General features: G+C 48.6%; 1 protein-coding gene across 1 annotated transcript in view; it reads right to left on the reverse strand.

Moving 5' to 3' along the window:
* Positions 1–14,766, reverse strand: part of ALDH2 (aldehyde dehydrogenase 2 family member) — a 31,774-nt gene that overhangs the window by 454 nt on the left and 16,554 nt on the right. The window contains exons 3-12 of the mRNA XM_008525678.2: positions 14,200–14,340; positions 13,010–13,089; positions 10,837–10,948; positions 10,200–10,328; positions 9,643–9,756; positions 7,869–7,971; positions 7,092–7,276; positions 4,221–4,385; positions 2,363–2,520; positions 1,207–1,321 (exon numbers count right to left, since the gene is read on the reverse strand). Coding sequence (XP_008523900.2) covers positions 1,207–1,321; positions 2,363–2,520; positions 4,221–4,385; positions 7,092–7,276; positions 7,869–7,971; positions 9,643–9,756; positions 10,200–10,328; positions 10,837–10,948; positions 13,010–13,089; positions 14,200–14,340 — 1,302 coding nt within the window. The remainder of the gene's footprint in view (positions 1–1,206; positions 1,322–2,362; positions 2,521–4,220; positions 4,386–7,091; positions 7,277–7,868; positions 7,972–9,642; positions 9,757–10,199; positions 10,329–10,836; positions 10,949–13,009; positions 13,090–14,199; positions 14,341–14,766) is intronic.

Raw genomic sequence — 14,766 nt, forward strand, 5'->3', positions numbered from 1 at the left:
TGGCGTCTGCAGGCACCCTCAGCTGGGTGCTGCCCGCCTATCAACAGAAGGGCTCGCCTTACTTCCAACATCTCGATCCCCCTCTGGCCAATCCCAGGAACTGCTGGAGCTCTGTTCTGTAGGAGATCACACTCTGCCTCCCTCCCCTTAACCCAGACATTTGTGACCGTCCCGGGGTGGAGGGGGTTGGGGTTGCTACTGGCATCTAGCAGGTAAAAGGCAGGGATGCTGCTCAACATCCTACACGGCACATTCCCAACTCAGCCCATTTCTCTTTTCTTTAAAGATTTTATTTTTCCTTCTTCTCCCCAAAGCCCCCCGGTATATAGTTGTATAATACGTTGTGGGTCCTTCTAGTTGGGGCATGTGGGACACCGCCTCAGCATGGCCTGATGAACGGTGCTAGGTCCATGCCCAGGATCCGAACCGGCGAAACCCTGGGCTGCTGAAGCCAAGTGTGCGAACTTAACTACTCGGCCACGGGGCCAGCCCCTCTCTTTTCTGTGACTATCACTTGCAAGTATGTTTCCTGGCTAAACTGTAATTAATGTTCATCGTAGAGAGAAAATCATTTTCACTTTAGTGTCTTTCTTTTTTCATAAAGATATCTGAGTATCTATATATACGCATATATAGTTTTTAACTTGGACTTACACTACATATATTACTTTGTATCTGCTTTTTTACTTTAAAAGATGAGCATTTTCTATATCAAAATTCTGCAAAACTATTTTAATGGCTATTAACTACTCCATGATTTGGGTGTTCCATAATTTGCATCTGATTTCTTCCTCTTAGATAACGCTGTGATGAATATTTCTGGAAATAACACTTTCCTTGTATTTCTGCTTAGTTCTTCAGGCTATATTCCTACCACTAAAGTTGGGTATGGATATGGGTATATTTATGGCCCTTGACATCTAATGCCTCGTAGTAACTTCATTCTCATTAGAAGCTTTTCCTCGCTGCTTTGCCCCGCTGGGTCTTTCCTCCCTCTCAGGTTTTACAGGAACTTGGTGTACAACAAAGCCCAGCGAAGGACTATGCGGGCATAGTAGTGGTCGAGTCTCAGTTCCTTCTCACAGGACAGAGCAGAGACTGGGCCGTTACCCTCTTTTGTAGCTTCTCTGGCTTAAAACAAGAAACTAGTGATAAATACTGATGGACTTTCATGACGGAGAGGGCTGAGAAGGTGCCCATACTCACAGTTTTCACCTCGGTGTATGCCTGCAGGCCATACTCTCCCAGCTCCCGGCCGTTCCCAGACATCTTGTAGCCACCAAATGGTGACTGGGCCCCAAACACGTCATAGCAGTTGATCCTATAGTTTGAAACGAGTTTTCAGAAGTAATTCAAAGGGAATCCATGTCACACCCCTTGGGCCTCCTGTATCACTCTAAAATTTTATTGAGAAAAAATGGATGGGTAGAACCATAGTAATAATGAGCCATGTAGGAGTCCAAAGCATGCCGCATGAAATAAAGCTGTCAATCATCTTTATCCTTCATGATGTGGTCACAGATGGATCTCAGTAACAGGGTGCACCACGTGATAGCTTCCCATTCTAATGAATCATTTTTGCTCACTAGGTGCTAAACTTCTCTTGCCATTTTTTAAATGTATTAAATTTTAATTGCATTTGAAACACCATTCTAAAGTGTACAATTCAGTGGTTGATAGCGTATTCACAGTGTCATTCAAGCCATCACCACTAACTAATGCCAGAATATTTCTGCCACCTCAAATAAAGAATATTTCTGTCACCCCAAGAAGATTATCATGAATGCTCGGCTATGAACATTCGGGGACACTTTTTCGTGTGCACTTAGGTTTTTATTTCTCTTGGGTATATACCTCCAAGTGGCATTGCTGGGTCCTGTGGTAATTCTACATTTAACTTATTGAAGGACAGCCAGACTGTCTTCCAGAGTGGCTGCAACATGTTACATTCCCACCAGCAACATGTGAGGGTTCCAGTTTCTCCACATCCTCACCTACACTTGGCATTTTCTGTATTTTAAAATCGCAGCCATCCTAATGGGTGTGAAGTAGGTGCTAAGCTTTTAAAACTTGTGTTACAAGTCTAGGCCCTCGGCTCTGGTCTCCTGCCCTTGTGACAGCTTGGTAAGGAGCCCCAGCCATCCATCTGCTTCCCCAAGAACAGCTGCACAGGCATATGCACTGGAGGGCAGCTTATTCTCTTGGAGGGCGGGGGGCAGGAACTCTCTAATCTCTCTGCTGTACCACACCCTGACCCAGGAGGAACTGAGCCCAGCACCCCTGGGATGTGAGCACTGGGTTCCAGAACATCCTGGCTTTGGGGATCCCTCCTGGGTTCTGAGGGGCCATGGGAGGCTCTTACCACACAGTGCCAGCCTGGAGGGCTTGGGACAGATAATTGGCTTTGTCCAAGTCCTTTGTGAAGACAGCTGCGGCCAGCCCATACTTGGAATTGTTGGCTCTCCCGACGACTTCCTCTATGGTCTTGAACTTCAGGATCTGCATCACTGGCCCGAAGATCTAGGGGAGAGAGCAGAGTGGGAGGGTGTGGCAGACAGGGAACCCCCTTTTGTCCAGCTTTCACAGCGCTGAGCAGATGATTCCAGATGTGGTCACAGCCCCAGACATGCCCCGACAGTTCAGAAAGAGACGACAGCCCCCAAGCTCACTGGAACGCAGAGGGAGGGAAGCTAATGGGGACTGGTTACCATCTGTGTGCTGCGTGCTTTACACACCTTATCTTATTTCTAAATAGGCCTGCAAGGTGGGGGTTCCTGGCATGTTACACAGAGATTTGGTGTCAAAGAGGTTAAGTCAGTCGTTCAGCAAGGCACACAGGAGACGCTAAAGAACCAACTGTGAACAGGGTCTCGGCTCTCAAGACATACCAGGTTATCTGGTACTTTCCCTGCCCATTCCTGGAGTCAGCCGTTTCTTCAAGGGGTCCTGGGTCCCTCCAGTGGAGAATGGGATTTAGAAATGAAGACATGGGAGTCAGGTGTGCTGGCTGCTGTTGGGGTGTGGCTGCTCTCAGCAACCTCAGGGGACAGCACTGGGGGGAAGGAGCTGTAAGTGATCACAGTGTAATCAGTGATGAGAATGTACCTATTCCCAGCAGTGTAAGGAGTTGGGGGAGCCCTGAGGAGCTACCTGGCCGCACTGGGTTGAGGGAGGAGGGGAATGAGGGAAGGCTGCGCAGAAGTGACAGTCAAGCTGTGATACGACAGGAGCAGAAAGTGGCCAAACCAGAGTCGGGGTGAGGAGCAGGGAGGAAGAGGGAAATGGAGTTCAAGGTACAAGCACGCCCAGTGCCCCTTCTCACGAGATCCCCTTCTCCACTAAAAGGAACTGGGACTTCTTGAAGAAATGGCTGATTCCAGGACTGGAGAGTATCAAGACGAAGGTGGGAGAAGACTGCCAGCTCATCATGGTTAGACCAAGGACTGTGAGACAGCATCATGTGCTTCAGGCACTGGCAAAGCAGAGGTACCCACTCTCCACCCTTCCAGAAAATTGATATTTGAGATTTAAAAAAAAGCATCAAAGTATTCCTGATGGGAAAAGAGAACTCTGTTGGACTTTCTTACTCTGATGTTGCATACTAATATTATTTCATTTTGAATTATATATGAAAAGGGATGACATTATAATATTTTTTCTACTTAGGGCCCCTAAAGGGCTTAATCCAGCTGGGCGAAGTGGAGCAAGTCTGAACTCTGTGAGGGCAGAAAACACATTTTGGATACCTTTGGACCCCCAGGGTCTGAGACTGGCACATAGTAAGCATTAAATAATTATTTGTGAAATGAGTGCATGAGACAGAGCTTCTGCTCTGTGTTCATGAGTGCCAAGGGGGAGTACACCAAGGGAATCTCACTATAGGGGAAGTCAGCCCTTTGGTCTCATCCAGTGTCCTGCTTATATGAAGACCACAAGAAAGGCCAGGCAAAGTCATTCCTTGACTCATGGCTCAGAGGACCAGAACACGATGGGCCTGTAGTCTATGCCAGCAAATTTAGAAGATCTCCAGACAGTGGGTGGACATAAGAGGCTGAAGAGAAGAGTGATGAGATCAGATGTGAACTGTAAACAATTTGTCCTAAGCGTAGAGCCAGGATTTGACCCAAATACAGCTGTTGGGTCACAGTGTCAAGATGCCGGACTGAACTGTCCACTGCTCCTCCTAAGAACATTCCCCAGAGTGCTGGCCCCGTGCTAACCTCCTCCTTTGCGATTGTCATGCCATCTTGCACATCTCCGAACACAGTGGGCTGGATGAAGTAGCCACGGTCAGCAGCTGCCCCTCCACCACACAGCAGCTTCGCCCCCTCTTCCTTCCCAGATTTGATATAGCCAAGGACCTTATTAAACTGAGTTTCATCCACCTGTGAGATAAAGAGCCCAGAGTTACAGATGCTAGAGCCAGACCTCTCCTAGCTTCAGGCTTAGCACACCACACTGGCAAGGAGACAACTAGGAAATGGGCCAAGGCCATGAATAAGCAAAACTGGACAAGGAAATAGGAATGGCCAAAAACCTAAGAAAAAAGGTTCAATCAACCTCATTAGCCCTCAAAGAAATGCATATCAAACCCATCGTTTTTATTTTTCAACTATGACATTACTAAAAATTTTAAATAGTAAGAAAATACATTGGTGGTAAGGATATATTACATACACTGTTATACTGATAGAAGGGCTGTTATACGTCAATTATATCTCAGTTTAAAAAATGGACTGTAACCTGGTGCAGCTCTTTTGGCAAGTGGTTTATTAATATTGGTCAAAAAATTAAGTACTCACACCCTTTGACCCAACTATTGAAATTCTAGGAATTTATTCTACATGTGACAAAGGGGCCTGAACAAGGAGTCACTGGGGAGCACTTTGTAAAAGTAAGAAACAGGAACAATTCTAAGTACACATCAGTCGAGGGGCTTGTTAATATAATTACAGTTCATCCACACCGTGTCGTCATTAATAATAGATCTGTGAACTGACTGACACAGAAAGATAGCCTAAGATATTCTGTAAAGAAGGGGAAAAGCTTGTAGAACAATACATAGTATATAATCCTATTTTTGTTAAACTTAGAAAACATAACTCTGTGTGTGTGGTTACCTGTGAGGAATGGACATGGAGGGGAGCACGGGGGTCTTATTTTTTACTTTAAATACTTTATTAAATTTTGTATACAAATTTGTATTACCTTAATAATTAAAGAGCCACGAACCACAAAGAAAAACAGGAGAGAAAAAGAGAGGGATTCATAGCAACACTATTGACAATAGCCAAAAAGTGGAAACAATCCAAGGATCCATCAACAGATGGGTGGATAAAGAAAATGTGGTACATCCATTCAATCGAATAGTTTTCAGCCATAAAAAGGAATGCACTATCAAGTCACAAAAAGACATAGAGCAACATTAAATGCACATTGCTAAGTAAAAAAAGCCAGGGCTACTCTTCCTCAAGCAAAAAGAGGAAGATTGCCAACAGATGTTAACTCAGGGCCAATCTTCCTCACCAGAATAAAAACCAGTCTGAAAAGGCTACATACTGTATGATTCCACTATATGACATTCTGAAGAAGATGAAACTATAGCAACAGTAAAAACATCAGTGGTTGCCAGGGGTTGGGAGGAAGGGGTGGGGCATAGAGGATTTTGAGGGTAGTAAAACTACTCTCTATGATATGGTCATGGTGGATACGTGTCTTTATTCATTTGTCAAAACCCATAGAATGTACAACACCAAGAGTGAACCCTAAGGTAAATACACTGTGGACTTTAGTTAATAAGAGTTTATCAGTATTGGCTCATCAATTATAAAAAATGTACCACACTAATGTACGATGTTAATAATAGGGGAGGGGCCGGCCCCTGGCCAAGTGGTTAAGTTCACGGCTCTGCTTTGTCCGCCCAGGGTTTCGCCAGTTTGAATCCTGGATGTGGACATGGCACTGCTCATCAAGCCATGCTGAGGTGGCATCCCACATGCCACAACTAGAAGGCCCCACAACTAAAAATACACAACTATGTACTGGGGGGCTTTGGGGAGAAAAAGGAAAAATAAAATCTTTAAAGAGGAAAAAATAAATAAAATAATAATAATAATAATAATAATAGGGGAAACTAGGGGGGTGGGGGCGGAGGGATTAGGGGATATATGGGAACTCTGTACTTTTTGCTTATTTTTCTATAAACCTAAACTGTTCTAAAAAATAAAGTCTATCAATTAAAAAAAAAAATAATTGCTGCCTTGGCCAGCCCTAGAGCCTGGGCAGTGGACACCAGCAATGCAGACACCCGCAGGAGGATGGAGCCTGCAGCAAGGCACCCATGGGCCCCAAAAGTGGGCTCAGGGCCACGTGGGCAGGGACCTGTGGGAGCTGGGAGCATTCCTGACCCCTTGAACTCTTCAGGCCTGGGAGGGGATGGCTGGAGGAGGCCAGCGCAGGGCCCTATGGAGAGTGAGCGCAGGGCAGGCTGGGTCTAAAGACATGCTGGAAAAAGGACCAGGACATGAGAGGAAATGGTGGAGAGAAGCACTGTGTTTCTTTTTATTATAATTATTACTGACAATAGTTTTATTAATTAAAATGAATACACCCTCATGGTAAAAAAGAAAAAAAAAATGTTTAAATCCAACAAACAGCTCAGAAGAGTATAAAGTGAAATAAAGTCCTTCCACTAGCCCTGCCATGGCCCTCTGCCCCACCCCACAGAGAGAACCATGGCTAACAGGGCCGGGTGTGTCCAGGCAGAGGCATTTTTATGGTGGCCAAGGTCCAGAAAACACACCTTCCCTTCTGCACGGACACTCCTAGTATTTATTATGTGTGCCAAATTTACAAAGTGCTTTCACTATTAATTTCCACTTCACAGCCACCCTGCGAGTTAGGAAGGGCGGGCATTAAAGATGAGAGAATGGTGGCTCAGAGAAGGCACGTGGCTTCCCAGGGACAGACAGCTCGGCACATGGCAGAGCTGAGACTTGAAGCCAAGCCTGCGTGACTCCGGGTTCAAGGCCCTTTCTGCTTCCCCACGTTACCTCCGGACACTCAGACCTACCCCCAGCTGCTAGGATTACCTGTGGCCCCTGCTCGGTCTGGCTGTCAAAGGGGTTCCCAACCACACGAGACCGGGCCCGGGCAACGCTGCGCTCCACAAACTCAGCGTAAACATCCTCCTGCACAAAGGTCCGGGAGCCCGCACAGCAGCACTGGCCCTGGTTGAAGAACAGGGCGAAGTGGGCCTGCTCCACCGCCCAGTCCACTGGGGAGGCAGAAAGGCGTGTGAGAAGAAGAGGACGACGACCCTGGCCCTGGTGGCTACCTAACCCCTTAACCTGTCCACGCCACCAGCAGCATCAGGGCCTGCTGGGTGCCACAGCCCGTGCGGGAACAAGACAGACCCGATTGCTCCCTTCTCGAGTGTGGAGACACAGAGAGCAGCAGTCATACCCGCTGCAGTAATGGAGCCGAGGGCGGCCGGAGGCCCAACCCAGCCGACCAATGGCGGTGAGGGAAGGCTCCTTGAGGAGAGCAAGTCTGGGAGCTCCCCAGCAGGACCAGGAAAAAAGATGTGATGGAGGAGGAATAGTCTGGTCTGAGAAAGCATGAGGCACGGCTGGGCGACTAGGCAGCTCAGCCGGGCTGGATTATGGGGAGCAAAGAGGAGAGATGCTGCAGAGAGGCCGAGGTGAGGCCATGCAGGCAGAGGGCACGCTGAGCAGTCTGGCCTTCATCCTGAGGCCCTGGGGGCAGAAACCGATTCCGATGGACACTGAGGATTGTGGAAGTGAGTGGAACACAGTATGGACAGCTAGTGCTCCTTCAATGCAGACCTCCTCCCCATGAAAACTCACTGTCAGCATCTGACATGATGATGTTAGGGCTTTTTCCTCCCAGCTCCAGGGTCACTTTCTTGAGGTTACTCCTCCCTGCAGCAACCTGGATTAGGTGGCCAACCTGCAGGAAAGCAGAAACAGACACGCTCTCCATGGGGAAAAAAGAACCAAGTGCTCTGAGAGACACAGAACAGAGGACCCCAGCACGTGAGGGAGTAGCTGGATTACCACAGACCTGGAGAATTTCACCAAATCTGGTCATCGCTGCCTCACCCTTCTGAGATTCTAGGATGACAGTGACAGTAACAACATGAGCAGAGTCATAGCTGTGTGGTTTCTATTTACTAAGTGCCTCCTACATACCAGGCACTGTGCTAAGTACTTTGTGTGCCTTAAGTTCAACCCTTACAACGATCTCAGAGGTAGGGCGACTCTTTTCCTTGATTTAGAAATGCAGGAGCTGTGGCTCAGAGTGGTCAAGTCACTTGCCCAAAGTCACACAGCTCGTAAATATGTAATCGGAATTCAGACTTGGGCAGCTTAAGTCCAGCACCAGTTCAGACCCACTATGCTGCCTCCTCATGGTGTTTTGTGTGGTCCCCAGCACATGCCACACTCTGTGAGGGCAAGAATGAAGTGCTTCTCACCTCCATATTCCCAGAGCCTGGCACAAAGCCACCCCTGTACTTATTTGTTGAATAGACACACATGTCTCGGTCAGGACACCATCCCTTCTGCAAGATTCTCAACATCCCACTGAAGCATTAAGATAGTTGGTGACTGAGCAAAGAAAGAGCCACCTTATCTTGGCCACTGTTCTGCCCTCCCGGAACCGCCCTCATTGCAGACCAACTGAATGTCTTAAGGCATCTTTATTTCAGGGGAACTGTTTGAAGATCACATTTGCTACACCATTCAGTGTGCCTTCTCAGAACTCAGATGATGAAGCGTTCCAAGAATTCAGGGATAGGAAAACGTTACCTCTTTAGAAGGAATTTTGTCCCTGATTTCAAGAAAATTATGTTTAAGGAATCACCAGGCATCTTATTCGTGTGTGTCTCTGGGACCTGGCCCGGAGCACCATAGTAATAGCCCTCACTCACTCACTCACTCACTCATTCATTCACTTTTTGAGCACTTACTCTGGGCCCCACCTTTGCTGAACACTTCATAAGCTTTATCTCACTCACTCCAACCCTGTGAGGTAGGCACAGTTATTATCCCCATTTTACAAATGGGAAATGAGGCTTCAGGGGGCTAAGTGACTTGCCCAGGTCGCACAGTTGGTAAATGCTGCTCAACAGTTAGTTTGACTCCAAAGTGCATTATCTTCCCCACTCCACCACGCATATTGTCTCTGCTGCAGGATATTACCATCCTCGTTTAAAGACAGTGAATCACCCCATGTCATGACGCAAGGCTAGGATGTGAACTCGTCTCTTTCCGAGGCCCACGCTCGTTAACTGCCAGGGCAGTGCCAGTCGAGGAGCCTGACATGGCAGAAGTGCTCTGACCTTTGTCAAGTCCAGACAGTCACGGACACTTTATTCTACACGGGACGCCAGCCCCACAACAGCAGCTGGAGTGTCAGCCAAGCTACAACCCACAAAGGCTCAACCCTGCATGGTCGCACCTGGCTCACATGGGGCCCCGCACTCGAGCTACTCAGAGGCAGCCCTGGGGTGGACCCCCAAGCCGTACCCAGAGGCTATTCTTGAATGCATCATCCTTTGGGGACATTGGGAGCTTGAGCCAAACGTACCACAAGGTTGAGGTCCTGAGGATGCCTTACCTCAGTGGAGCCTGTGAAAGCTACTTTGTCCACATCCTCATGGGAGGCAATGGCAGCCCCAGCCGTGGGGCCAAATCCAGGAACAACATTGACCACGCCAGGGGGAAAGCCAGCCTGTGGGCAAACAGCCGGGGACACTGAAAGTCAGTCTCCTGTTCCAAAGGGCCTGGACGAAAAAGCATCCTTTGCCAGAGAGGCTAAAACTGTCCGCCCAGGACACAGCTGAAGAGAAGCCAGTCTTCTGGGGTGCTGCTCAGGATTCTAAATGGGACAGCAAGGAACCTGTTTCGTGGGGTTCCCTGTGGCTGTTGCCCCTCCCACCATGGCATTCACTCAGAAAGATTTTCATTCTTCAAAGGGGTCTTGCAATGAAGCCCAATGTAGCAAATAAGTAAGAGGGGGCCTGTTTGGCTGAAGGGGGATGAGGCGGGGCAGGGGGATGGCGCCCAGTCCCTGCTCTACAGACACCCACCTCCACCTTGGCGCCCCGAGGCCCCTCCTCAGAACTCCTATAAAGCAAGGGCATTTAGAGGTCAAGATGGACACAAGCCACATACCTCCTTAGTCAAGTTGGCCACATAGAGGGCAGTGAGTGGAGTCTGCTCGGCCACCTTCATCACAACCACGTTTCCAGTCGCCAAGGCTGGGCCCAGTTTCCATGCTTGCATCAAGAGTGGGAAGTTCCACTGCAATAAACAACAGCCACTCCCAAAATGTAAGCTGAGAGCTAGACTGGCCAGCAGAGAGCAGCACCCAGAGGAGAAGCAGCACTGAGCTCTCTGACCCCTTGCGTTTCCCCCACAACTTGATCACACGTTTAAGACAGATGGACGAGGCAGGTGGTGGATGATAATAAGACTCACATTCCTTAGTGCTCTTTACGTACTAGGCACCATGCTAAGTCATTGCATTCAATCCTCCCTCCCGCCTGAAGACAAGTACCATGTTCACTTCCACTTTTCAGATAAGGAAGCTGAGTCTTAGGGGGATAAGTGACTTGCCCAAGGTCACAGAGTTCGCAGATGGCAGCGCTGGTTGGCTTTGCCAAAGCCCATGTTTTCAGCCAGTACCCAGGCTGCCTTCTGATGCCACCCCTGTGACCCTCCCACCTTTGCAAGGAGCCTGTCCGTGATCGCTGCATCTCATGGCAATCACGATAAACCTTCACTTGTTTATTATGAGACTAACACTCACCGGAATGATCTGCCCACACACCCCCACAGGTTCATGGCGGGTGTAGCTGAAGAAGTCCCCATCGATGGGAATGGTTTTCCCATGGTACTTATCGGCCCAGCCAGCATAATAACTTAAAAAAAAAAATCCAAGCTCAATCAATGACTGTCAGTGAGCCCTATAAACCCTAGCAGAAAGAGAAGACTCAAACTAGTCCAATTGGGGCTTTCTGATAATTGCCCTTATTCTTGGCTTGTTCCCAGAGAGACTTAAGTGCTAGGGTCACAAGAATCCACTCTGGGTAGCTAAACTCTAAGCCTCAGAATCACCTGGGGTGCTCATAAAGAACACCAAATTCCAGGCACCCACCGCCGACCTACTCAATCTTCTCTGGGGCAGAGGCCCAGGAATCGATATTTTTAATAAACATCCAGAGTATTAAACTGCAATTGTTGTACCAGCCCAGCACCACAGACTACATCTGAGGACCATGGATCACATCTGGTAGAAAAGTGCAAACCTGTCTAACAGTCGGCACGTCCTGTGCACAGAGCACTGTGCTAAGACTGAGTAACAGTCACCAGAAACAAATCCTCGACTGGGCCCCAGCTCTCTAGACACACAGGGACACTAGTGACAGAGAAGCACAGCAAATTAGAGCTGGGGACAACAAAACAGCCGTGTGTTTATACTACATAATGGTTTTTAGGGAAGTAGGAAAAATGAAAGATGGGGAAAGATGGAACATGTAGGGTAACAGAAAGATTTCTGAAATGAGTGTGTCTGGCAAGGGTACCCTGAGACCAAAGCTGACCTGGGTTTGAACACAGGTTTATGGACCTGGGGAGAAAAATAGCCAAGGAGCTGCCAATCTGTACAAATTAAGGCATCGCTGCTCCCTTCCTCCCAGGTCTGATTTACATGTATTTTACACGCCTCTGAATAGTTATATAATCAGCACAAAGGCATATGGCTAAAACTCAAGAAGGAGTGGGGCTCTGCCTGAGATTCACCAGGCTGCTGCTCTGGGGCGTCCTTGCAGAGTGTTCTCGACTTGGCACGTCTATCCTTTGGGGCTGGGAAATTCTTTGCTGTGGGTGCTGTCCTCTCCAGTGTAGGATGTTCAGCAGCAGCCCTGGCCTCTATGCATTAGATGCCCGTAGTGCCCCTCCCCCCCACAGTGGTAACAATCAAAAATGTCTCCAGACACTGCCCACTGTCCCTTGGGAGACATGACTGCCCTGGTGGGAGATAACTACTGTTCTGTTGTCCAATTCCTACTGTTCTGGCACTGCTTCTTCCCCTCCATCTCCATTCACATGGTCACAGGGGGAGCAGCCACTATGTGCACAATGATTAATCCAGCCGGACCACAGCTGGTCAGACTCAAGGCCAGCCCATCAGGTCCCTCCCCCAGGAATCTGGCCTCAGGACTCAGGGACTGCAGTTCAGTCTGGCTGGAATCACACACAGAAGCAAGCCCAGATGTGGGGCAGCCAGCTTCCGAAGGCAGTCAAGAGCAGAACAAAGGCAAGCGGTGGGGGTGGCCAGCGGAGGCTCAGTGGCCTTCTGGATTTAAGACCCCCAACTCTCTGTATTGCCCAAATTACGCTCAGTCTCTGTTACTGGCAACCCAAAGGGCTGTGACAAAGCTCTTACTCGTCATCTTATATTTCTTGGTCAGTAAAATGTTTATGATTAAACTACACCCAAAGCTAGCAAGAGGAAGGAAATAAAGATTAGAGCAGAGACATATGAAGTGGAGAATAGAAAAACAATAGAGATAATAAACAAAACTAAAAGTTGGTTCTTTGAAAACATTCATAAAATTGATAAACCTTTAGCTAGACTAAGGGAAAAAGAGAGAGGACACAAATAACTAAAATCAGAAATGACAGTAGGTTACAACCGACCTTCCACAGATAAAAATTGGAGCCAACAAATTATATAACCTAAATGATATGGACAAATTCCAACTAACAAATAACAAAACTAACTCAAGAAGAAAGAGAAAATGTTTATGACTAAATTACAATTTTGGTATTGAGGGGTTACCCCATGAGATGGAGTCTAATATAGTACACGTTTCTCCAACTCCTGTGATCTTTTTACATTATTCTGTTTCTTCCTCCCCAGCAATACCCTGTCCCCTTTGGCAGGGCCAGAACAGAGAACAGGAAGCCTGAGCCCATACCGGAGACATTTGAGGACCATGTCCAAATCCACCAGGTAAGAGATGACGTAGGGCTTGCCATTATCCAGGGTCTCCAAGGCCTGTGAAAAGAGAACAAGATCAGCGCAGACACGCTGGTCCAGGAAGGAATCAAAGCAAACGGGGGCTGGACAAGCACCACAGAGCCTCAGTGTGGACTGAGGAGGGCTGGTGACCACTCTGTGTCCCTGAATGTTGAGGCATTTCTGGGCCATTGCCCCTCCCTCTCCAGAGGTGGGAAGAATGATGTACTAGCTTCTCATTCAGTCATTTTGCAAACACATTGTTTTTGAGCTGCTGTTCTAGGTTCAATCCAGGTGCCGGGAATAGAGAGAGGAACATGGAACCTACAGAGCACAGACCCAGTGGAGACGGACACGAACATTGATCACAAATGTTAAGAGAGCCAGAAAGTGCCCAACCCAGTCAGAGAAACTCTACACTGAGAAGCCCCCCTTTAGCTAAAACTAGAAGGCTATGTAGGAGGTAACTAGGCAAAGGGAAGGCACAAATGGTGACAAAGGGACGAGCACTCCAGGCAGAGGGAACACTATGTGCAAAGGCCCTGGTGCTCAAAGAAGCTGGGCAGTCACAAAGTTGAAGGCAGGCTGTTGAGCTGAGGTGTGTCCAGCAGGAGTTGGGAGATGAGGCCAGACCAGGCAGGGCCTTACAGACCATGCGGAGGAAACAGGACTTCATCCTAGGGTGCAGGATGCCATGGAAGGCTTAAGAGTAGACTGCCACGGTATAATTTGCCTTCTAGAAGGTTGACTCTGGCTGCTATGTGCAGAATGGATTGGACACAGGAGAGGGTATTGCTTTCTGGTCCCTTTTGCCACTGGCAGCCAGGGAAAAGGCCTACACTCAGAGGGGCTGAGAGAGAGGGGTCTATGGGGGGGCGGGGAGGGGGTGGCAGGAATCTTTCCCTAGAAGGCTTCCCATCGTGGCTCCCTTCTTTCCCCTCAGTCTCCTCCTTTCTCAGCCAAACCCAGTGCATCAAAGGAGACACCAAGAGGCTAGTCTGGTTGGTGCAGGGGTGTACCCCAAAGATGTCCATCCTATGCCATTCTGACTAGTTCCTTGTCAGCAATGCTGCCCCTTCCTGGCGGTCCATGGGATGCTCTGACTCCATTTGCCATGTGGGCTGAGAGGGGAGAGGGCTGAGAACTCACTGCCAGGTAGGTCCGGTCCCGTTCAATCAGATCAGCCAAGCGGTTCAGCAGCCGGCCCCTGTCAGATGCATCCATGCGGCGCCAGGGCGAGCCCAGCTGAAAGGCAGCCCGGGCAGCCTTCACTGCCCTGTCCACATCTTCCTGGAAAACACGCACTGAGGCAGCTCAGGGCTTCTGAACAATAAACACCTCCAAATACCACCCACCCCACTGCCAAATGCACCCACAAGGGCTTCAGTCAATGCCTGTGTCAGAACCTGCCCCCAACAGTCCTTCCCAACCTCCAAGGCTGCACCTGATGAGCTTGAGACTCTCCCTTCCAGGAGTCCCGGTGGGAATGAGGACCCTGACTATTTCCATTTCTGTATTTTCATTTCAAAATCCCCCACAGAGCTCTGGGGGGAGAGGTACTCAGGGGTCAATGCTTAAAATTTGACCATTTTCCTCTTTTCCTAAGAAAGCAAGCCCCACAAACTTAACCATTCCTTCTAAGACGACCAGCAATTTCCAATGAAAGCAGACTAAACCAGCTTCCCTTTCCTTGGGGAAGCAGTAAAATCAGCGCAG

Source organism: Equus przewalskii, chromosome 7 (genome assembly GCF_037783145.1).
Source record: "Equus przewalskii isolate Varuska chromosome 7, EquPr2, whole genome shotgun sequence".
Taxonomy (NCBI): domain Eukaryota; kingdom Metazoa; phylum Chordata; class Mammalia; order Perissodactyla; family Equidae; genus Equus; species Equus przewalskii.